The sequence below is a fragment of the Echeneis naucrates genome, chromosome 2 (assembly GCF_900963305.1).
Source record: "Echeneis naucrates chromosome 2, fEcheNa1.1, whole genome shotgun sequence".
In the NCBI taxonomy this organism is placed as follows: Eukaryota; Metazoa; Chordata; class Actinopteri; order Carangiformes; family Echeneidae; genus Echeneis; species Echeneis naucrates.
In genome coordinates this window covers 17,683,066-17,706,689 of record NC_042512.1, presented here as the reverse complement: position 1 = coordinate 17,706,689, position 23,624 = coordinate 17,683,066, and the positions used below count along the sequence as shown (strand labels likewise).

The 23,624-nt window shown below is 43.1% G+C and overlaps 5 protein-coding genes across 5 annotated transcripts in view; 3 read left to right on the top strand and 2 right to left on the bottom strand.

The window, feature by feature from the left end:
- The first annotated feature begins 636 nt into the window (after positions 1-636).
- On the top strand, positions 637-6,908 carry retreg2 (reticulophagy regulator family member 2). Its single transcript, XM_029517448.1, has 9 exons — positions 637-975; positions 1,401-1,504; positions 1,635-1,665; positions 2,093-2,222; positions 2,505-2,589; positions 2,734-2,871; positions 3,303-3,391; positions 3,664-3,799; positions 4,023-6,908. Exons 1-9 carry the CDS (start codon positions 722-724, stop codon positions 4,823-4,825), a joined length of 1,770 nt encoding a protein of 589 aa, XP_029373308.1. The 5' UTR covers positions 637-721; the 3' UTR covers positions 4,826-6,908.
- Positions 6,909-6,961: 53 nt separating this feature from the next.
- mdh1b (malate dehydrogenase 1B, NAD (soluble)) lies at positions 6,962-9,434 on the bottom strand. Its single transcript, XM_029513543.1, has 10 exons — positions 9,413-9,434; positions 9,187-9,299; positions 8,973-9,107; positions 8,759-8,901; positions 8,496-8,664; positions 8,057-8,408; positions 7,835-7,976; positions 7,341-7,516; positions 7,085-7,224; positions 6,962-6,988 (listed from the first exon to the last, which is right to left on the bottom strand). The coding sequence occupies exons 1-10, from the start codon at positions 9,432-9,434 to the stop codon at positions 6,962-6,964; spliced, it is 1,419 nt and encodes a 472-aa protein (XP_029369403.1).
- A 285-nt stretch (positions 9,435-9,719) lies between these two features.
- On the top strand, positions 9,720-12,712 carry fastkd2 (FAST kinase domains 2). The gene is made up of 8 exons (XM_029523405.1): positions 9,720-10,747; positions 10,844-10,947; positions 11,084-11,192; positions 11,284-11,407; positions 11,564-11,703; positions 11,936-12,108; positions 12,250-12,413; positions 12,527-12,712. Exons 1-8 carry the CDS (start codon positions 10,133-10,135, stop codon positions 12,565-12,567), a joined length of 1,470 nt encoding a protein of 489 aa, XP_029379265.1. The 5' UTR covers positions 9,720-10,132; the 3' UTR covers positions 12,568-12,712.
- Positions 12,713-14,412: 1,700 nt separating this feature from the next.
- The window catches only part of raph1b (Ras association (RalGDS/AF-6) and pleckstrin homology domains 1b), a 40,260-nt gene continuing 31,048 nt past the window's right edge, over positions 14,413-23,624 (top strand). Inside the window, exon 1 of the mRNA XM_029523393.1 lies at positions 14,413-19,711. The gene's annotated coding sequence lies outside the window, so the exon portion shown is untranslated. The remainder of the gene's footprint in view (positions 19,712-23,624) is intronic.
- On the bottom strand, positions 15,322-17,755 carry LOC115056726 (uncharacterized). Its single transcript, XM_029523417.1, has 4 exons — positions 17,483-17,755; positions 16,191-16,508; positions 15,945-16,090; positions 15,322-15,654 (listed from the first exon to the last, which is right to left on the bottom strand). Exons 1-4 carry the CDS (start codon positions 17,565-17,567, stop codon positions 15,541-15,543), a joined length of 663 nt encoding a protein of 220 aa, XP_029379277.1. The 5' UTR covers positions 17,568-17,755; the 3' UTR covers positions 15,322-15,540.

Sequence of the window (23,624 nt, the reverse complement as noted above, 5' to 3'; positions counted from 1 at the left end):
GCTGACTTACCTTGATCTTACAATGAAACTCTGTGCATCTCTAGCACCAAACTGGCTGCATTTGATCACACTGATCAATGCAGTAAATATCTGTGTGAATCACTGATATCAGGAGCTGTTTTGTTTTATGCACCCCATAGAAGAATATAACGTGGGATAGGATAAAGCCAACATCAGCAGCTGTACGGGTTTCTACAAAATAAACCAACATCAGTGGTAAGCAATGACACAGTGTGTTTCCTGCATGCAGCCTTGTTGCAGCAGACTTTGTAACCACACGGTGCTACGCTGGGGCTTTAACCCCATCAGCTCCACACAGTAAACAAGGAAACACGTGACTCTTGTTTTTTCCTCATCCATGACGGGCCTGCTGATCCGTCCGCCCATCTCTGTGCATCAAGTTAGCGGAAATCGCTAAGAAGAACACGGAAGTGGAGGATATGTACAAAGTAATTGTTGCTTGTGTGAAGTTAAAAAAAAAAGCACCGGTTTTGTGTGATAATACATTTTAATGTGGACGTGTTTTTAAAGCTGCATGTGTTTGATTGATCGGGATTTAAAGTAAAACAGCGCGCCGTAAATGAAACCGTTTTAGCGGGCTCTTTTATTTTGGAAGGCCAGTACCGGATGTCGTGTTTGTTCCTGCGTGTGTAGGACTTGACGGAGGTCCCTCCGCACACCCCGTGATCTCCAAAACAACACAACAAAGTGGGGGGAAAACATGGCGAGCGGAGAGGAGGCCAGAAGACGCCCCTCGGTTTCCTCCTCTTCGGTCGGCCTGGAGGCTCTCTTCCCCGCCGGGACGGCGGAGCAGGCCTGCGGGGACGGAAACCCGGAGCTCGTCCGCCTGCGGGAGCGCCTCCAGGGCTGGCTTTGGCAGTATGAGTCCCCGCTGCTGTGGCTGCAGCGGCTGCTGGTCTGGGAGAGGCCGCTGTGCAGCATCTCCGTCGCCCTGACGCTCAACACCTTATTCTGGTAACCCCCGTTAGAGTCCTCCTCGTCCCGGTGTCAGCTCTCCGACGGCTCCGTCGGACTACATGGAAGTGGATCGTTAGCTAGCTAGCTAGCTAACTGGCTAACAGCGCCGATATTACGAGTGAATGTCAAGCTACGTTAGCTAATCCTTTAGCCGTGAAAGCTAACACTTTCAACCCCAAATTTCAGCACGGCTAATTTGTCATCAGGCACGAAACGATGTCGGAAAAACACACAAAGGTGTTATTAAAAACGGATCCCAGTTATCTGGAGTCTTTTGTTGAGATCAGTCCTAACAAACATTCGTGTCATGCTGACAGTCCCAGGCCTTGTTAATCAGCTGTCAGTGACAGCTCCATACTCTCTGCTGTCTAACTTTATTAAATGTGATTATGAGTGTTGGCTGTTGTCATGTTTGTCTCCAGGCTCCTGTCCTCCACCTCCCTGCGGCCTCTCTTCCTGCTGAGTGTGTCCCTGCTGGGGCTGATGCTTCTGGAGAGATGGAAGCCCAAGCTGCCCATCATTACTGGTAAGAAAGTCATTTAAATCTGTTCTTCAAGTTTTGTCTCTTATTCCAGATCCTGTTCACTCTTTATGGTTCTGCAGTAATTTTGAAAAATGTCTTATCACTTTGTAATTGTGTTTTTCTTTTATGGCAGTTCAACATGTAGAGCCTCAGCCTGTACAAAGGTGTGTATCATGTGTGCATGACAAACACATTTTTGCCTTGTTTGTTTTTCAAACACGATAAAGAAGTCCGGCTGCTTCCCACTAAACACTCCAAGACTAAGATGACCTGGATGGCTGAGAACTTTCACAGACATGACAAACACAATAATTTCATTTATGACAGCACTTTATTGGTCACCCAAAGAAAGAGCTTATGTGAAATGCGACACCACCTAATGTTGGGATACCAATGCAGTTGTGTTTGTCCACGTGTGTGTGTGCGTGCGTGCCTCCCTCCCTCCATTGTCATAACATGATTATCACACCCTCCCCTTCCTCTCTGAGTCACTGTCGTACAATCTAAAACATGCTCCCCAACAGCTGTTTGTTCAGTGTTGATTTTGGCACTCTCTTCTGTCTTTGTGTGTGTCATCTTGTTTGTACGCAGTGGAACTTTGAGTGGTGAGCACCGTTTGCTCAGCATTCCTGAGCTCAGCCACCACCTGGCTGAGAGCTACCTGACCTACTGTCTGTACCTCCAGGAGATGCTGCAGTACAAACGACAGAACCATGGCAAGGTACATACTGTTAAAGTATATACATTTCATTCTCTGTCTAGAGTTTAAATCTGAACAATGTGGGTTTATTGGGCCATTACTCAGTAAGTTAAAGTAAACTTTGCTAACATTGCGGCTGACACAAAGTGCGGGTGCTGAAGTTAAAGGAACTCTTTCTGGTTGACATACACAAACATAAATAGACCCCAATGTACATATGCCACTTTTTCACTTCCTCATCTTGTATCCATGGCAGCCTGAAGCTGTGGTTGCCTAATTGCTCTTATTTGTTCTGTGCCCCAGTTTTGTGTGATGATGTGCAGTGGCTGCTTTGTACTTGCTGTGGTTGGACATTATGTACCAGGAATAATGATCTCCTATATTATAGGTGAGTATCTTTGCGCTGACTTAGAAAGAAACTGCTGCACAAGGCCTTGAATTTGAATCTATGTTTTAAAATTTGACGCATCGCATTTTGTCAGCTGTGAAGAGCGGAAACTGTTAACCTAATTGTGTTTTTTCGTCTGCTCAGTCCTGAGTGTTCTGCTGTGGCCGCTGGTAGTGTACCATGAACTGATCCAGAGGATGTACACAGGCTTGGAGCCAATCTTGATGAAACTGGACTACAGCATGAAGGGGCAAACCGAGCACCGTAAACACGACAAGAGGAGTGGGTACTACTGTCACACCTCACGGCTATAGATTTCAGTGCAAAGTGTGGTGCACACACATGCTTGTGACATCAATACAACACTTAAACATGTAATGAAGAACTGTTACATCAGGAGTTTGAATTTTGAACCTCTTTAGACTTCTCAAATTAAACCTCAGAGACAAACCACTCACTAACACTGAAAGAATAATAGTTTTTGTATCATCAGCTGTTACATAAGTGTGTAAATGGGCACACTTTGTTTATCAAGGAAGTGTGAATACCAATTCAATTTGTTCATAGATTCCATGTCTCCTGAACAGTATTGCACATTCACTACCCCTCACTTTTTTAAGGTGTGATACAAAACTAAGTCATTCCTTTTTTCGATTCAGCTCTTTTTGCCTTCTTACTGCAGGGTGGCATAATATTATACTTGTTTTCAACAGAGGTGAAGAAAGAGTTGGAGGAAGGTGACGAGCCAAGAGCTGAAACTGAGAGTGAGAGTGAGGAAGAACTGTCTTGTTTTGCTCCAACGGTATGGACACACAAACACAACCCACATGAGGAGCTCTGAATTGTTGTGTAATAAATGTATCATGTAGTGCAAACATACATTTACTGAGTCTGTGAAATGAAGTCAGGCCTGCAGAGCGGCCTGAAGAGTGCTACCTTAAGAATATAAATGTAAACTATTGTCAGGGTGCACTTATGATAATACAGTTGTATATCTTGTGATTCAACTTTAACACTGAATTGGTTTTTTGGTTTATTTTGAGGGGTTTGTTTGTTCGTTTGTGTTTTGCTTAGGTGGATGTGAAGACGACAGCGCTGGCGATGGCTATAACAGACTCAGAGTTGTCGGATGAAGAGGCATCCATCTTGGAGAGTGGAGGGTTCTCAGTGTCCAGAGCAACCACCCCCCAGCTCACTGATGTCTCTGAAGGTAAATGTTGGATAAATTCCTGTCTTAGTTTTTTCATTTAGTGACGATAAAGGAGGTTCTGCTGATGTGAGTTTACTGTTGCTGAATCACGATGCTGAATTGCAGCCAAAGTAAAATAAAACCTGTCTGCATGTTTTTCAGTTCTTGTGGGTTCCTCCCCGGTATTCTTAATCACACTGCTAACATCGTCTTCATTTTTTTGATGTTTTATCTCTGGTGCTAGACCTGGACCAGCAGAGTTTGCACAGCGACCCAGAGGAGTCCTATCTTCGGGATCTCCCTGAGTTTCCCTCTGTTGAGGAGTTCCCGTCCATTGAGCACAACCTGCTCCACTTTCCTCTGCGAGCTCCTGGCCAGGTTGAGGGAGCCCAGGCTTGTGCTCAGTCAGAGGGAGAACCGCTGAGCCCGGCCAGCCTCCTTATCCAGCACCTTGCGTCCCCGCTTCACTTTGTTAACACACACTTCAACGGACACGGACGACCACCAGGGGTTGAAGAGGGCTTGTTGCCTGCGGCAGGTTCAGGGCAGGAAGCAGGGGCGCAGGGAGGAGAGGAGAAGGTAGCTGCTGTAACCCAGGGTGCACAGCAGTCCCTGGAGGCCCTGAGCGAAGAAATTGTGAGTACAGCCATCTCTACTGTGGTGCAGAACACTCTGTCAGCCTTGCTGCGCTCCAGTGAGGCCAGCGAGGACCCCTCCCTGGCTGAGTTCCTTCCCACTGAAACCCCACCGAGCGCCCTGGAGACCTCGAGCCAGCCCGCCGACACCACCGCTAACACTACAGTCACTACAATAGGGGCTCTGGAGTCTGATGAGGAACTCAACGAGGAGGCGGTTACAACAGAAAGCGGCACTGGCGAGGAGATGCCCGACGACACACTAGTTCCGACTGAGGACGAGGACTTTGAGCTTCTGGACCAAAGTGAACTGGAGCAGGTGGCTGAGGAGCTGGACCTCAGCTCTGACAGACAGCTGGTGGGAGGAGCTCCAGACACACCCCCGTCTCCTCAACATCAACCACAGTCATAGCTTTCCTCTTGCCTCCCCCTGTCCTCACCTTCAACTGTTTAGTTTAATTTGTATGTGAGTACTACATTATTTCCATACACACTGCTATAAAACATTTATCAAAGAATATAATGCTTTTGGTTGTCGTTAGTGTTGCAGATGATTGAGATTAATTGGTCCATTCTGTTTTCACATTCTTACAGTCGACTGTTCAGTCTTACATGAGCTGTTTCTAGTCCAGGACCGTCACATAATCAGGAGCACCAGCTACTGTCAGGTGTCAAATGACTGAACACTTTGACAATTACTGGAGCAGAAATCATAGTAATGTATTTACAGTAGAGTTTGTTGTGACTTAATACTGTGTTGAGTTAATGGTATTGTGAAAAGTGAGAGCCGGTTCAAGGTAGAGCTTAGGTTAAGAGTTAAAGAGACATCATTATTGTCAGAGGCTGGATGGCATCCTGTATCAGGGCTCTGGGTGTTGATGGTTCGTCCATCATTGCAGTCATGCATCAGAATAATGATGCCTTTATTTTATTCTTTGGCTAAGAGCTCAACCCTTCAACCTTGTTTTGGTTCAGAAGCAGAGGTTTGTATAAGTCGTGTGATGAAAAGTTGAAATGTTGGATTACATAACTATTAATATATACCATAAATTATTTAATTTAATTCTCAGATAATGAAATTTTATCGGTGAGCTGAGACGGAGTTTGAAAGTAAATTTTATCCCTTCAGATAGTGATTAAATGATAAGTGTTTTAAAGATGGCACCATGAACGTCCAGGTTAAAAAAAAGAAATTCTGTATTGGACTGAAACTAAAGTATTCAACTTTTTTTTGTACCTCTCTGGTCTCTACATCTTAGACAGCAGCAGTCAGTCGTTAGTGGTCTTTCACTTGTTGCCTGGAAATGGAAAACTCAATCTTTTGACGTTGTTGGATGTTGACAAGTAGATCTTTACCCACACACATAAGTGACTTTGCTGTGGCAAGATAACTGAACTATTCCTGAATTTCATCTTTGTAATTGATGCCTCATTTTTATTTATAGCAGTGAATACAATTTGATTTCATATATCTGTCTCGTAATCGGGTCACATTACTGGGTTTACTCTGGAGCTGTATACATGTATAGTCATCACAGTGATATGTATTTTTACAAAATAACCTCCTTTCTACCACAACAAGTCCATGCATGCCATGAATCACGCATGTATTTACCATAATCAATATTTGAGCTCAATTTTCAAAAGAATGTTATTTTACCAGATATTATTTTCAGTTTTTGAAGAGACGTAATACTTCAACTATTCCCTATGTATCTGGCCGCTGCTGGGGAGAATTGCTGACATGACAAAAAGAATCTAGCACTATAATCGACTGTATGGCCCATTTTTGCTTTTGCAAACCACTCAGCATCCAAATCTCAGGGGTGGGTTGTACAAACTGACTATAGCAGACTATGTGTCCGTTTCCCTACTTGTTGTAGTGCATTGTATTTGTACTAATCTTTCCTTTTTCAGTCATTGCCTCCTTGTGTATAGTGTAGAAATGCTAAAAAGGAACGTGTATATTCTGCATGTAAAAACAGCACTCTGTTCAAGTTCTCCTTGTCAACTGACAAAGTACTGCACAATTTGTGAGAAAAAGTCTCCTTGGATGTGTCAGGTTAAAAGAGCCCATTACGCTTATTTTGTTTGATATTTAATTTTCAACGAGGGCAAGACAATTTTTGACGTGTCCTCATTCGTCAAAGACAACCAAACTGTAAATGGGCGGCAAGCGATAACATCAGATTTCGAGGATATTAACAGACTAGTTTGTGTATGGTTGTAGTGTGTTTTATGCTTAAAATATGGCTTCTTGAACTATATAAAGAAAGGCACTTACTCAACTGTACAATTTTAAAAAAGGAATATATTTTCTAATTTCTCCTTTTTCCATAAAGTACTCAGTTTGATCTTTTACATCTAAAAAAATTAACAGCTGTGGATGAGTTTCACAAAGCAGAAAAGATTTATTGTCATGAAACTGGTAAAACAAAACTGCAACTCCACATGTGAAACGAAGAGAATAAAAGAACAAACTGAAACAAACTTTATTTGGATGATTTCCTTTGACCATTTATTTCTAAACTTTATAGTCTTTGTAGCATCAACTCTCTGATCCAAGTTCTTTCTCCTGAAAAAGAAAATCAACTGTTACGCAGAAATTTTTTTGAAAATTGGAGCTATAGCAATGTATGCTGTGCAATATGACTTATGCAGTTTGACAAACCTGTCTGAGTTCATCAGCAGAGTGCTGAAGTCTCTCTTTCAGCTCGTCACCAACAGTCACATCAAACAGCTCGGACCATTTACCATCTTTGAATGTAACTGGAACTGAGAGGACTACACCATCTGTGAGATTGTCGTAGCCTGTAAGTAGCCAAAAACAATCCCATTTCAAAACTGATCAGTCGATATTACAGCAAAAATATGGATTTGAAATTGAACCCGGCTGCTTTGTTGCACACATGCTTTGCTGTGTCCACCTGGGCCTAAAACCCCCAGCGAGATGAGCTTGTCTGGAGTGCAGCTTCCATTCCACACTTGTAGGACGGTGAGGATCCCATTTGCAGCTGACATGGAAGCTGCTTGGCAAATCTTTGAAGCCACGGCTGCACGCTGGCATCGTACCAAGTATTGAAAGTCTGTTTCCAACCATTTCCTGGAAGAAAGGGAGATTATTGGCTTTTTGGAATGTCCCAGCACAAGATGTTTTTAGAGCAGGCAGATTTCAGGGTCAGATGACATTGTGCAATCAACACAGCGCACACTGAAGTCACTGCAGGGTAGAGTTTTGCAGTTTTGTACCATAATGGTGGAGCTGCCTCAGACCTTATCAGTTCTATGTTTGTTTAGCCTGCGTAAGTGCACGTTCAGTGGAGTTAATCAATGCAGAGAATACAGTATATGAAAGAAATAATATTACTCTGGTTTAAGGCACACACAAAAATAATCTGTCACTTTTGTAATTGTAACAAACCTGTCATGGAAAATGTCAAACAGTGACTGGGAAAAGGAAGCTGGTCCTTTAATTGGTCCATCATAATTGAAAACCTTTGCCCTCTGCATGTCAATGTAGAAACTACCGCTGATGTTGCCCCAGACTATGACATCTGTAATATCTAGAGAGGAAGAATAGAATTTGTGAATGAATGCAGTGGAGTGCACTGGAGGTCTATGCCAAATGATTAGCAGAAGCTACCTGATGGCTTAACTCTCAGCTTCTTTGCAATTATGGCCTTGGCTTCATTTTCCAGTTGAGTTGCCATGGTGACAAATTGGTTTCTGTCAATGGAGTGGATATAATCCACAAGAAGTGAACACCTCAAGTTGACAAAGGAATCACCGGACACAATCACCTTTACCTCCTTGTTGGCTCTGGAGTCAATCAGCTGTCCATATTCTCTGTAGCGGTCTGAGATGTTCTTTATTTTCTTCTTCTTTTCCTCCTTACTCTCATTCTCTGTATTATTGCCATCAGACAAGCTTTCATCCAACAGGAGGATGACATCTGCCTCGTGGAAAGCTTGCTCCAGATCTGTGTAAATCTTCACCTGTGGATAAATATAGAGTTGGCCTTATTTTCCTTCCAATCTCATTGAAATATGGGGGGTGGTGGGGGTGTTTGAAAAGATCTATACCTGGTGGAGCAGAGGCAGCGCAAGGTCCTCTGTCTCCATCCTCAGCCCCTCCAATCCCTCCTCATCCCCATCCACGTCCAGTAGGTGGAGGCTGATTGCAGCATCGTGGGGGAACACCTCAGCAGAGAGCAGATTGGGGATCAGGAGGGGACAGGCAGGGCTGAGAGCACTGACGGGACACGGAGGAATTAACAAATTATCCGTCAGATGAAAAACAGTTCCACAAATTTGCAATTCGTTGAGTTTCTTTCAGACGAACCCACCTGCTGATCCATATGTGGAGGGGTTTGATGAAGCTGGCGTGACGCAGCTCCTCCACAGCTTGGCTCAACTTGGTCTGGAGATTTTCTGCTGCAACACTCAGCATCATCTCTGAGGTCATGTCCGACGAGATGCTGTAGTACTCCTACACAACAGGTTATTTGTGACATTTTTAAGAGCTGGGCTTGAAGTCGGTACTCATGAATCAATGCCCACCTGGCAGTGCTCAAGGAAATCACTGAAGCCCCCTAAGAGCATCCCTTTGCCCCCTCGGTCCACCAGCTCCCTCCAAACCAGAGGGGACTCATCGTGTTTCCAGCCATGCCTTTTGCAGGTGGAGTCCAGCCATTCCTGTTGATTAATGAACAATTAAAATTACTAAAACACAAACGGTTTATAAATTAAATCAACTGTAAAGAATTAAGGTCACCCTCCAGTCTTCCGGGCGGATGAAGATCTTGTGGACTGTGAAGTTTGGCAGAGATCCCTGAAGGGCGTCTGCTAAAAGCTCAGCTTTGGCCAGATGAGGACAGTCTGCTCTGCCTGTGCAGGTGTGCAAATTCAGGAATTAGAAAAAGTATAGGTTTTTGTCTAGGTCAAACTATGCAGCTCAAGTTTAAAAAGAGTTTAAAAAAAAAAGAGAAATCAAACTTTACCAGCGAGCACAAATTTTGCCATCTTTCTCCCTGTAGCGTTGGTTGCTAAGCAACTGAAGATGTACCGCTTATTTAAGTCCGGGTCGGAAACACAGCAAAAAATATTAAGACGTGTTATAAACAGGGTCAGTGTGACGCTTTTCTCAACAGCCCACACACATCGTATGCGTTATATTTTTATGTTAATAAAATACCTGACACCACTGATTCTTGATTATATTTGTAATATGTTTATTTTCACGGTTTCACAGTGTGCCGTGCTGACGGGGGAAACAATATGGCGGCGCACAGAGTACGAACAGGCGTGTTGTCGGTGAGAGAGCTCGTCAACTTCCGACCGTATTGTGCTCTCCTTTCTCATTTTCAAACGATTTTTTTGTGGACCAGGTGTTACCTGTAGTAGTCAGTGACATATGTAACATCTCCGCAGGTATGTTAATCTTAGAGCCATAACCCAGGCGGCATCGCTTAGCTTGTTTTAGCTAATGTAACTAGCAGCAGCCGGAAGCAGTTTGCTGACCTTGTTGACAGCTCAGTCACAGTGCTTGTTTTTGTCATTACTTAGAGACTTTTAAAGCAGTCAAAGAGTAGCTGAGTTATATTCAACATTATTTGACTCCATTTGCAGTATTTTGTGAAGCTTCATGCAAGGGAACAGCTGAGCTATCTTATCTACAAGAGGCAGACTTCCATTTTCAGTCTTGGAAATAATCCAGAATAATGTCTGTCTGGGTGGCAGAGGAGGTCATGAGGTTGGCCCTGCGCCTCTGCAGCCGCAGGTCTTCATGGACACAGAGCAGGTTTCTCACGACTGTGCCTGTCCAACATACATCTTGTCCCAGTCTCTTATCTCACATTTGGGCCACAAGGCAAAGTCGGCCATCCCAGGTCAGTTTAGTTAAGTTTTATTCTCAGGATAATATTCAGAGCAAAGAGAAAGAAGTTCTCTCCATTCCGCTGATTGATTCAGCAATACCTGCTGAGACCTCCTCAGAAAATATACATAGGGCAGACTATTTCTCTGACAAAGTGAAGAAGTGTGCGTCCCCATCAGACGTGTTGGACCTCACCTGCCAATACGCATGTACAGTTCGACAGATCAGCAACTGCCTGACCCACATGTGGTCCACCACCAAGAAGATGTCAGATGAGCAGCGGACTTATGAAATGCAGCTGATGTTTGAGCACCCTGGATTTGAGTTGTTACTACAATCAGCCACAAAGAATGTAGTTCACATGCGCAGTGAGGATGTGGCTTATGCTCTCCTGAGCATCATCAATCTGGGTGTGCCTCAACGTAGCCGTGTGGTCCAGACTTTGCTCCGGACCTCCCAGGTAAGCAGCGAAAGATCAATATGCAAAGATGATTTTCTTACAGGCAATATATTTGCATTTTTATTCATCCAAATGTGTTTTAATGTCCATTAACAGGAGAAACTAAATGAATTTGATGAGAAAAGCCTGTCTATTTTGGCCTCCTGTCTGGAACACATGGAGAGCAGCCCCAATGCCAGTGCCATGAAGGATGCCATGAGGTATCACTCATCAAAGAGTCATCGAGCTGAAAAATTTTGAAAACCTTCCTCGGAAATATCAATACTTCCTTCTGATTTCAAAGTTGCCACCTTGTTTTTTGATGCATTCACCCTCTCTGTTGTGACTCTGTCCTAGGGTGGTTGTCGAGGCCAAACTTCCCAGGATAAAGAAAGTTCTGTCTCTCCAGACCATGATGCGTATGCTGGGAAAGGATGCCCCGCTGGACCTAAAAAAGAAGCTAGAGGTCGGTTCATGAGATGTTTTGGTTTTGCCCACATTTTGTATCCATATATTTGATCATATCATTGATTTTCTTTTTACATGTACTCCTCCAGAAAAAGGCTTTATCAATGACAGACCAGTTCACCCTTCCCAACACCCAGTACATGATCACTACTATGGCTACAATGGGCTTCTACTCCAAACCACTGATGGATGTCTGTACGAAGAAGATCACAGGTATAAGACATATCAGACCTAAAACTAAAACATATATTTCATAATAATAGAGTAATTTACAGCATTGTAATACTATCAACTGTACAGAAAAGAAAAGACTTTTTAGTGTTATTCTAAATGTGCTGTCCCTCTTTTCACATCTGTCCTCTCTGGTAGAAAATCTCAATGGAATCCCTTTTGGCAGATTGCTGTCAGTGCTGCACTCATGTAAAGAGCTGCGCTACAGAGACTTAAATCTGCTCACGTGCATTTCAGACTATGTTACCTCCACACTCGATATATGGACCAACAAACAGGTGCTGCAACAGAAAGCTGTCTTCTGACCCCTCATTATGAAATGTTCAAGATCCTCCATAATCTACTTTATGAACACATGACTTCAGATGAATGTTCTGTCTTGTTTATAATGTCCTTATAATTGTTTTGCAGCTGGGTATCTAGTATATGATATATGATTTGTGATGTATCTTATATCCTTGCTGTTTAGTTGGTTAAATTATTTCTTGGGCTCCTCTTCTTTCTGTTCAGGTGCATCTCTTCCTGTCTGTGTTTGAGAGCCTCAACTTCTGTCCTGGAGCCTTAATGGAGGCATATGCCAAGAGGGTGATCTCTTTCCCAGATGTCCTGACACTTAAAGACCTCCTCTGTGTACTGAGAGTGTACTCTTCTCTTAACTATGATCTGCAGCACCACAAAGAACAGTAGGTCATTTATATTTCTCCATCATTCAAAGGCTGTCTGCTGATAACTTGTATCTTTTTTGTAGTTCAATAAGGTTTACAGTTACTGGATAAAAATGCAAGGTTTGATATTTTGTGCTGTGTTTTGACTTCCTGCTCCAGGTTCCTGGATAGTCTCTGCCAGGTTCTGGACTCCTACCTGCCTAAGATATCTGCATTCAACCTTTTAAAATCTGTTTACTCTCTGTGTCTACTGGGTCACTTCCCCTCGGCACCACTGGAGCAACTCCTGCAGAGTAGTTCAATTGAGCAGTTTCAGAGTGCACGTAAGATGCTGAACTCACATGCATTCACATGCATTTATTGGGACTTGGATTTTTGAATTTCATTCATCACAACCTCCTTTTTCTCTTCAGCATCAAAATTTCTCCATAAACAGGAGCAAGTGTTTCGGACAGTGGACTTGTGCCTTCGTCTTGACCGTCCTCCTCTCCCTTGTCCCCTGACTGTCCCCCCATCTGTCCTGGGAGATCCCACACCAACCTTAGCAACCAACCCGTGGTTTTCACAGAGCCTGCAGAGTGTGGTGAGGGACCAGGCAGACGCAGTTCTCCAGGAAATGGTGGTAGTGGAGGATTTCTACCTTCTAGGTACAGAGACGTAATTTAAAAAAGAAACAAGAATCAAAAGTTTCTTATTTTTGATTACGACAATAAATGTGTTTTCATTTTGTTGTGTTATTTGTGGCATACATCTGTTTGTTTTACACAATTTAACTTAATCTTGGTGTGAAACTGTGATGCAAGCCAGCAACTTTGTGTGTTGACTCTCAGATGGTGTGATAACTAAAGCTCTGCCAAACCAAACATCTCTGAGTGAAGAGAGCAGCTGTGAAGGAGGAGTGTTCTCTCCAGCAGAGAGCAGTCAGAGGTAAGATATGAGCATCACTTTGCTCTCAGAGCATCACCAAGCTCAATCTTTCAGCAAGCTTCAGCAATACTTTACTTGCAGTTTTTTCACCTAATTTAATTGGTCCATGACACATTTGATGATGTCTGTTTGCTTTGACAGCAGATGGAACGGATGTTGCGGGTTTTCTTTTCTGGCAATGCCGGGCACTGACGTATGTCATGGCCACAAATGTCAAATTACTTTTTCCAGAACTGGACAGGCGACAAAGTGTAGATGAGTCTTGATTTTAAACTGACTGTGCGTTTAAAAAAACAACAACAACTTTGCAACAAATAAGCACATTGTCAGTTTTTTAGCTGTTCTGTTTCAAATTAGTTATCAAGTGTTTTTAAAAAAAATCTATTGTAAATGGCATTGCTGCTGTATTTTACAATTGTGATCCTAATAAGATCAATAATGTACGAAAAAATTATCAGATATAAGGTTTTGTAGTATATAACTTGTTGCTTGTATCACACAAGCCTTCTGATCTTCGGTCATTGTGAAATAAACAAAAATGTACATTTAATAGATTGATCAAAACTAAATCCAGTAACAGATAAAAAAAAAAAAGAATGAAATCACTCTGAGTAGATATTTGGTAATTATTTGTCAAAAGATTCAGAAGTACAAACCATTCAAGATGCATTTTTTGTCGTCTGTTGTTTTTCTGACGAACCTTCATCATGTCTGGTGTAACATGTCTGCACGTAAATTCAAATTTCTTTTTTAGAGCTGACAAAGCCTTTTCTTTATCTTCTAGAACTGCAGTAATTTGTGCGCCACTTTCTGGGTTTTGCTATGGTACATCAAATCCCCGCGGGCCCTTAGCAGTGAAGATTCGCCATCTGAAGATCTTGGGTTATAACCCCATCCTGGTGAGACTTTTTGTCAGTTATACCACAGTGTTGCTGACACTGCAGTGTAACAACACTCTGCGTTCAAGTGTTTTCTTTTACATTCAACAACAAGTTGAGCATGAAAATCCTCACATCTGGAAAGAAGTCAACATAACAGTTGTATAACCACAACGGCTGCCTCAGTCACATGTTCCATCCAGATGAACCTTTTAGTGTTCAAAACATCATCTGGAATGAACTGTGCCCTTTTTTCCTTTGTTGTGCATGCTGAAATCTTGTGTTCCACCACGAGAAAAGCTCAAGCAACAAATGATTCAATTACAAACGGACACTGTAGAAATATTGAGTGCATGTCAGTCATAGTGAGACTTAGACAATCCTGATCTTGTTCCCCAGGTGACAGAGAGGGAGCTCGAGTCTGTCTCTGAGGAAGAGAGGACGGAGATCCTCAGGGGACGGATTTTTCCAGAACACCACAGACCAGACACACAACGTGAAACGGATCAATCCTGAAGTCAGATGTAATCATCATGAACGCACACTGTATTGCTTTGTAAACAACAAAGAAAAAATATATTGTATGAAGTGTTTAAAATCAGCGTGATCTTTGGAAAACTTGAGTGCAAAACCAGACCAGATCATAGCTTCGACAAGATTTAAAGTAACACCCTGATAAAGGAGACTAGGGGGGGTAAACTCCAATTTTCTGAGTGCGCACTCTTTTCCCCAGTTTCTAAAAGAGAGGCAGAAAAATTCTTTTATCAGAGAAGATGTTTGTTTTTAATAATGTGCCCCAAAATGGCAACAAAAGCTAACAGAAACAATGTGTTCATCTCGCTGACGCTTGTAGTAGGTGACTAAAACCATGCAGCTAAATGAAATGAAAGCTGTGTGTGCTCTGCAGTAGCTGCACAGAAACTGCAAGGTGAGAAAGGTAAAGGTGGAGTCCCTTTGAAGCAGCCACATGTGCAGAAAGAACGAGGAGGAAAAACAGTAGATGGAAGAAGACAGGAAATGGTGTAGATTGTTATTGTTTGATATGTTTGCCTACTGTTGGTGTATCTGCTTCTCATCATCAGTGTTGTTTCCAGACAGCATGAGCAGGCAAGCTAAAGAAAGCAGGCTGATGTGATGTCAGTGGCATTTTGAGATTTTACACCATGATATACGGAGCCCACCAAAATGTGGTGCCTCTTTTTTCTGAACCTCTTTTGTAGTAGTGGTCACTGACACACAAGACACCACAAAGATTTAAAAGCTGAGTGTGGTGAAACTCCCCTCATTCAGATACCACCATCTGTTTCAACCACAGATGTAAGGGTGTCAAGAAGAAGAGAAGAAGAGATGTGTTGCAGATACAGACAGTGAGGGACTGAAACCGGAAGCAAGCAAAACCAGAACTGCAGAGTAGATCTTTTTTATATATATATATATATATATATATATATATATCATACAACCACAAATGTAAAACAAACTGCTACTTTTCCTGTGTTTACATAAAACTAACTGCAAGAACTTAAGACTAATTCCCAGAAAGCCTTGCTCAGAAGCCTGGAGTGAGCTCATACAAGGACATCCAGTCTAAGTTTGTGAGGGCAGTTGTGCAAATGAACGCAGACTTCAGATGATTTCTGTGAAATCAAAAGTGTCGTGGTATAGGATTGAGAGACCATTTCTTCTTCCTGCGCTCTCTCGGCCCCCTGGGTTTGGTGTTCATGTAATCATTCTGGGACTCCGTCCTCCTCAGCTTGACCTGGGAGACACATGAGGATAATTCAGCAACAGTTTTCGGTGGAAAATGGTTATGTTTTTAGACAATAAATGAAAGAATAGATGGATAAAGTGTAAAAATAATCAAACATTTTCCAGACGATCCTCAGCACCTCTATTTTATCACACGTCAGCTCTGCTGTTGAGCTCTGTTCTCTACTTCTAATGCCTTCTTAATCATTGTCCAGAATTTTGAAGCGTGAAGATGCCCAGAGTTATCAGAAATATCAGTCCATTGCTGGGTTTGAATTTTGAACTTGAAGCATATCTCACCCAGTTAACAGCAGCGATGATGGTGATAACTATGCTGTAGATGCTGAGAAATACAACCACTGGAATCCAAGTCCAGACAGACCTAGGAATTGGTTCAGTATGAGGGCTACTGCCACCGCTGTCGTTACAGCTGCTGTTACGGTGTCCTGGAAGAAGCAAATTCAGTTTACTTGACTGTATACGCACAAATTTAGACGTGTTCTTTGTGTTTGCCTCCAAGGCCTGATGCTTCATGGGAATATTTACCTTCAATTACCCGGACAGTCACGTTACTTTGGACTCGGTAGGGAGGAGGGAATATCACTGTGAGCTCACACCTGTAGTCTCCATGGATACTGTCTGTCAGTTTAGAAAGGACGACACTGACTGATTGATTTTGTTGGTCAATTTCCAGGCTGACACCCTCCATGCCTGATGGTGATGGGCAATTCAGCGATTTGTCCTTTAGGGAGCATGAGACGTTGAAAATCACTTCTTTGTCCTTGAAAAGGTTAAACATGGTTGTGGAAGGTTGTGGCTTTGGGCATGGCACACGCATGGGTGCAAAAATAGTTTTCAGCTGCTCTGGAGACAAAAGAAGTAAAAACAATTATTCAGGGTGCACTTTTATTTTCACGTCTGATTGCAGATGTCTCTTCCAGAACGATGAAATTCTGCCAATTTGATATAAAAACGCAGTGAAACTCAGCATTGTATTTGTTCTGCAGTAACTAATGCCAAATATTTTTGCTAAGGAAATGCTTTTTTTTTTTACAGCCACACCTCCTGCAGAAATTCATTTATATGAATTTGCTTCCACTGACTGAAAATTCAGGCTCCGAAACTCGTCATTTCACAGCAACCACACCCCCACACGGAATTTATTCAATAACCGTCTCTGCGTGTTTTAGCAGCCTTGTGTTTAACATTTCACATTTCATCAAAAGACAGAAATCTGACACGTGACTGGTATTCTTGACTCAGCCCCTGAATACTCTGAAGGTTGTGGTTTGCGTGATGTAGAGTAAGGTGCTGGAGCATATTTCTGTTTAATGGATAGAACATGTTCGAACATCAGTCACCCTTATTTTATATTTCCATTACAATGAGTCCACAAATAATTATCTGACATTTGGAGGCCAAAAGGGTCATCTTGGCTTCTGATCAACAGGGAAACAATCAGGTTAAGATATATCTACTTTCAACTAGTTAGGAAGGATGTCATGATCTTTAAGCCCCAACTTTCCATGTGCTGCATGCCTGAACTTAACCAGACCAATGTCACTGCTGCAGTGTTTCAGTCCGCTGTCTAAATACACCGATACAAGTTTCACCTCAAAAAGGAGGAGGATGACTACTGTTACTACTGCTACTGTAGTCGCTTATGCACTCATTTTTTGTTTCAATCAAGGTAGTTGATTTCAAATTTTTGCATTTTGATGGCAATTTCAAGTAGATTATCTGTATTTCTAGATACAGTTACTCCCCAAATAATCTCCATGTACATATGGATGATCCTAAACAGGAATATATGTGATGCAGTATTGTGTAGAACTTACCATTGCAGCAGCAAGTGCTTTGAGACCTGGTGAAAGGAAATAAGTCGTTGCCCAGAAGGATGGCGAACATCCAGTAAAGACTCATCTTGATCTTTTGTGCCGTGAGTGTGAACTTGCCTCCAGCAGAATAACGTCCTCAAGACTTTCCCTCATCACCTAAAAGTAGAAGCTGTTCCAGCGAACTACACCGAGTTTGTGCTGCTGCAGAGGAACCTGATCCCTCACTTCGATATCATCAACCCTGGCTGCATGCACACGTTAGTTTGACTTTTATACATCATATCCTCTTTGTGTATGATTGAAGCACTCCCACAGTGCTGCAGTAACTCTCACACACCCTCTCTTGAAGGAAAACATCCTGCGACCGAAAATGCCTCCTCTTCTGAATTTTCCATTCTCTCCCAGAGTTTGTGACCTTTTGATTGCTTCAGTATTCATACTGTAAGATGATTGTTGGGTTCATGTTAATGTTCATTCTTATGTCTCTGGCCAGTTTATTTTTTTATTTTTTGTTTACAAATTTTATGATGAAAGTTCTGTAATAGTAATTATTAAGCAAGTGGCAGAAAGTAAGTGTAGTTTTTACTCTGTCTACCAAAAAAGGCCTTAAGTTTGTTATTTTATTTGATGTTTTTTATTTAATTTGATTAAAGCTCCTTGTCACGTGTAACTGCTTGGAGATACCTGAAGCAAAGTCAAACCTTTAGCAAATCTTATGCATGAAAAACACAAGTGTGTGTGTTTGTTTTGTGAAACTGTTTGCGTTCAGCTGTTACATTTGCAGGTGGAGGTGAAGTGAGTGACCAAAAGTGCAGTGACACAGTGCACAGCGTGCTGAAGTTTACTGAACACAATGAGAGGTGCTAAACAGATATGGGACTGGTTTGAACTGACATTCGTGACTGCCTGTAAGTTTCACTATCATTTGCACACTCAAACTGGGTCTGGGAAAGGTGAGAAGGAAACTGCCACTGTTGTGAAACTAGCAGAAAAACACACACGGTGGTTGTGTTACATTGGGTTCCCCCAACACACACAGCAGGACGCCCGATCATCACTCTTCAACACAGTCAGAAATGATTGTAGAAGTCCAAAACTGCAGTACACAAAGTTTAGCATGAGGCCGCAATGTGTTTCTCAGTCCACTAGGTGGAAACAGAGCCTTTACTTTTGATCAGGCTGTTGTGAAAAGTCTGTAACAGCTTCTGTTCTTGAAAACAGAGACACTTTTATATTAATGTTCATGTAAAAAAAAATGGTCTTTCATGCATCAGTGAGTCCGGATTTCAGGACAGACATTAGAGGACATACAGGGCCACATTTGTGTGGCAATACATGGTGATCCATTATAGATCCATTATAAAGTGAAGGGACTACAGCCTTTCCTAAATGTTGTGTGTAATTCTAACTGGGAAAATGGATGAGTGGTGGGTTCGTAATGCCATGTGTCCATATGGATAACACGCCATAATCTCCTAATCTGGACCAAGTCCCCTTTTGTCTGCTGGTGCTGACTTTGTGTGAGCATCAGCAAGAAGTCACTTCCACTGTGATTCATGAAGCGATTTTTAAAAATCCCTTCATTACAACTATTATCTCATATTAACTAATTATTGTTGTAAAGGGAACTGTTATTACGGTAGTCAGAGGGGGGTTGGTGCTGCATTTACTTGTAATTGTCACAATTAAGTGTCATTACAATAAAAGTCTTTTTGAGAGAGATCTTGATGAAATGTGATTTATGATATTTTATTTTATTAAAAAAAAATTCGATGGGGTGGTGGAGGATAAAGAGACTCATCAGTTTGAGTCACATTTTAGTTTTCATCAGCCTGAGATTGCTCTAAAATGGTCACCGATTCATCTCTCTCTCTCTCTCTTTCTTTATCCCAATCCCACTTTGTCTGTGGTCGGGGCTGGTGAGGGATATTTCCCACGGTCCCTGAAGGCAGCAGAGGATCCTGGGCTGGACAGGAAACGACGGAGACGCGCAGCGTGTCTCCTCAGCCGCTCCGGGAGAAGAATGGGAAAGGGGACACAAATGTCCATGTAGGCGAGACACAGCGTGGAAAAAATGAGGACAGCGGGCAGTTTGTGACTTGTTAGGCCTTTTTTTTTTTTAAATTACATGATCAGGGATCTTTCGGGACTTTTCTCCGCCTTTTCCTGCCGAGGACGGGGATCTGCGATCCCGCTGGAGTGGAGCCTCTTTGTGAATCCCATCTGACTGTAAGTCCTTTCCCTTCACCGTGTTTCTCCGTCAGCGGGACGAGGATAAATAAATGTGATGTTGGGAATAAAAAAAAAAAAAAAAGAAATTGTCAGTTTATCCTCCACACAGCCGGCAGCTCAGATCATCCTCTGGAGAAGAAACGGAGGCGCACCTGAACTATACACCTTCCTATACTTTTTAAAGACAAGGTGTGTTTGTGTTGTTGTTTGTTATAAAAAAGTGTTAAGGCTCTGAATGAGTGGGGGGGTTTATGTGTGAGTGTGTGTGTGTGTGTGTGTCCCTCATGCGGCCATTGAACCAGCCCTTTGCTGGGGAGAAAGGCTGTGCAGCGTTTGAGCCGACTGGGAAAAAGCCGCAGCCTTCATGGGAGTGACATTTAAAGATGATCCAGTTGTTGGGATGTATTTGGTAGTTGTGTGTTTTGTTTTTGTGTTTGTTTTTTGTTAGATGAAGGGGGGGGGGGATTTTCCACCTAATTTTCCTCCTCTGCATCCAGCTGAAGGGGCTCTGAGCAGTCTCCACCCTGATCAGCTCCCGGTAATGGCCGATGCTTTTTGTCGCCGTTGTGTTCACATCTAACCGGTAGACTCGTGAAATGTCACGTTTAATGTGTTTAAAGCCCATCACATTGTGTGTTTCTGTGTGTGTGTGGGGGGGGGCGGCCCGTTGTGAGCTGCCAGCTCCGTTTCAGCCCCCCTTTGTTGGATTACAGGGACCAGTGGCTGCTCCCAGTTTGGTGCCAGCATCACTGAATCTGTAAATCTGTAAATCTGTGGGCTTGTTCACAAGTTAAACGGTGATGCTGTGGTGCAGATTGACCGGCAGACATGAGCACAACAAAGGTAATGACCCTTCATTGACCATTGGGGTTCAAAGGTCATCCATATAGGAGCCACAGTCGGCTGTCCTCCATATGGACCCAGGCTCCACCCCGGCAACCGTTCCCTGTGTGTGAAAGTGTTATTTGCACTACGAAGGACAGATATTTACGTCTGTCTCTTCTGTTCAGGGGCAACTACAGGAAAACAAACAAAATGTGCTGAAAAAGAGCCATGAAGAAGTCACTTCGCCCTGCCTTTATTCCCCCACAGTGGCATGATAATAGACCGTCTGTGTCCTCAAGGCACACTTGATTTGCATCCTCAAAGCACCCGACTATAAGCACATTATTCTGGGCATGCAGACAGTGCAGCAACAATGCAGCCCGTTCGCTTACAGGGCGGTTAATGAGTTGAAAATAACGACTGGCCTTCTGGTCTGTCTCCCTCAGCCAGAGGCATTTAAGCTTGTAATTTTTATTTTATTCAATTGCATTATTTTTTGAGAGGGAGAGAGCAGCCTTTGGAGTCAGGTTTCACTTTCTGTTTCGACAGTGATATGTGGTATGTGTTGCTTGGGGCATCACATTTTGGCTGTTTCCCATTATTTCTTAAGAAGTAAATTATCAAGCGGTTATACAAAATGAAAATATTGTTGTTGCTTTTTTTATGTCAGAAGAAACTTTTTAGGGTTTATTTAAAGCCTGTGGCAAAATTTCAACAGGTAGTTGGAATAATATCACATAATTTTGAGTAAGCAGCTCATTGTATCAAACACGTCTATGTATCTAACATTAGAAACAGTATTTTGTTCAGGCGCTGTTGAAAACACATGATCATCAGTTTCTCAGGAGGTTGAATTATCTTGAAGTCACTGCCTTCAGCCTAGTCATGGATTAAATTTCTTACCACAGAAGTAAAACACATGTTAGAACAGAGTGCGTCACCTCGCGGCCTGTTTAAAAGCTGTTTCACGTCAGCTTTCTTTCTCAAGGCTATTGGAAAGAGGACCAGGGGAGATGGGGGATGTATTTCGGGAGAAGAGACGGCTCAAAATACATAACAAGAAACGTGGTTTTCTCATTTGTCCACTCTGTCTTGTTTTGCCAGAGCAGGAAGAGAAGAAAAACCCTCCTGCTTACCTCATCTTATTTTTTTTTTTATTATTTTTACACTTGATTTTCTTGGGATTTAGTTGATTTGATGAGAAAAACAGTTGTCAAAGAAATTTGGTTCTTGAGGGAAGATCCCCAGAGACCGTGTGAGTTGCAGAAGAGATATTTGGAAGCTGTTCTCGGTTTTTTGCGTGTGTTAGCATCTCCTGTGTGCTGCTGTGTCTGTCTGTCAGCATTTTATCGGCTCTGTCGTGCACATTGTAAGGGCCACGTCTGACCTCTGCCCGTCCATCCACCCACGTCCACGGGCACAATGAGACTTAACTGCACAAAAGCACCAAAGACAACAGGCGGTGGTTGGTGTGGGTTTACCCAGGTTGGGTTACAGCCGAGGGTGCAGGTGGGTAAAAGGAGAGGAAAGGGGGAGGATGGCACTTCAAACGAAGCCTTCAACGCACACGGGTGGTGAGCCGGAGGGGAGACAGTAACCTGATCTCTGCCCGCTGATAGGAGGAACCTTGGGTTGGGTTGGGAGGCTGCAGAATATAAAGGCCACCAGCTGCAGCAGAGCTCAGCTCCACGATGCCAGACAAGATGCCATGTAAAGGGTGTGAGTGAGGCAAAGAAAGTGGCTGTGTGTCACCCCACCTGGGTGTGTCCCGGCCTGTATGGGGCCTTGTTCTGGGAACATTTTGCTGACCTTTGGTGGCAGCTGCCCCTGCCATTTGGAAACAAAGACAAATGGCCAACCAGCCTGCCTGTGGCCTCTAGAACCGCTGCTGTTCCAGATCGTGAGTTGTTCTTCCTGTTGGCCTTTTAACACACACACACACACACAAACTCATATGCGCTCCCTCTATCAGAGGAAATCAATTGTTTGAGATGCATTCGCAGCCTCCTCTTATGTGATGATTTACTTTCTGTTCTTTGGAGAGGAGAAAGCTGTGCGGTCTCCAAACCTGCGTGAAGGATGTGTTGAGTCGTCCAGTTGCGCTGAACCGATCCTTGGGCAGGGAGGCGTCTCCTCTCTGGCTGCACTGCTGATCGGAGTAGACAGAAGGAGGACATCCTCATCTCCTTTCAGAGCAAGACATGATCGGAGTCCTCGTTTAGCAGGTGCACTCAAGCACACACACAACCTATACAAAGACAACTGAAGATGCAAATGGCCATGGCTGACCTACCCTTGGATCTCCTTGCCATGTTAGCTCTCATATCTGTGCCACTGGGTGAACACTATATCCTGCAGCACTTTGCGTTTTTAGTACAGGTCGGCTCTGGTGGGATTTACACTTTAAATAGAAAAGTCTGCTGATCGACACTGTTGGTTTTTCATTGATTCAGAAGTTATTTCATCGTGAGTTGTCGTACTTTTCCCTTCAGCAGGCCCAAAAGTACTTACCCTTCCTTTCAGCATCCACAAGAGGAGGGATGCACTTGTCTGAGCCAGCTGTCAGCTGGAAAGAGAGACTGAAGGTTTCAGAAACAAGAAAAAGTGATAGTGGCTTCCTCTTGTTGTCTTATTGTGGCTGCGCTGTCTTTTATTCTGCTCTTGCCCCTCTGTGATTAGAAGGCAGGTACCTGCAGAAGATTGTAGGTCTAGAAATAAACCCCAGCTCTCCGAATCAGTCGCGTAGACGCTGAAACTGAACGATGTCTGCTCATGTTTTGAAAGATGTCATTCATGAGGTATTGCTCGGCACCAATTTTTTTGCGTGACCCGTTTCTATATTTTTATGTGATCAGCTCTTTGATCTCGTTGAACTTGTTATATTGTTGATTCATTAATTGTCCCTTTGGCCTGTTCTGTCCTCCTCTCTACAGTTTGTTTAAGCAGCTTACGCAGCCATTAATCAGTGTGACTTTGACAATGGCAGCTGGCTGATTCTCACCGCCGGACTGCTGGTCTCCTTCGTCCTCACCCTCCACTGTATTACAGCTGGTTAGTTTCAATCACTGTTATCGGGGGTCTTTGT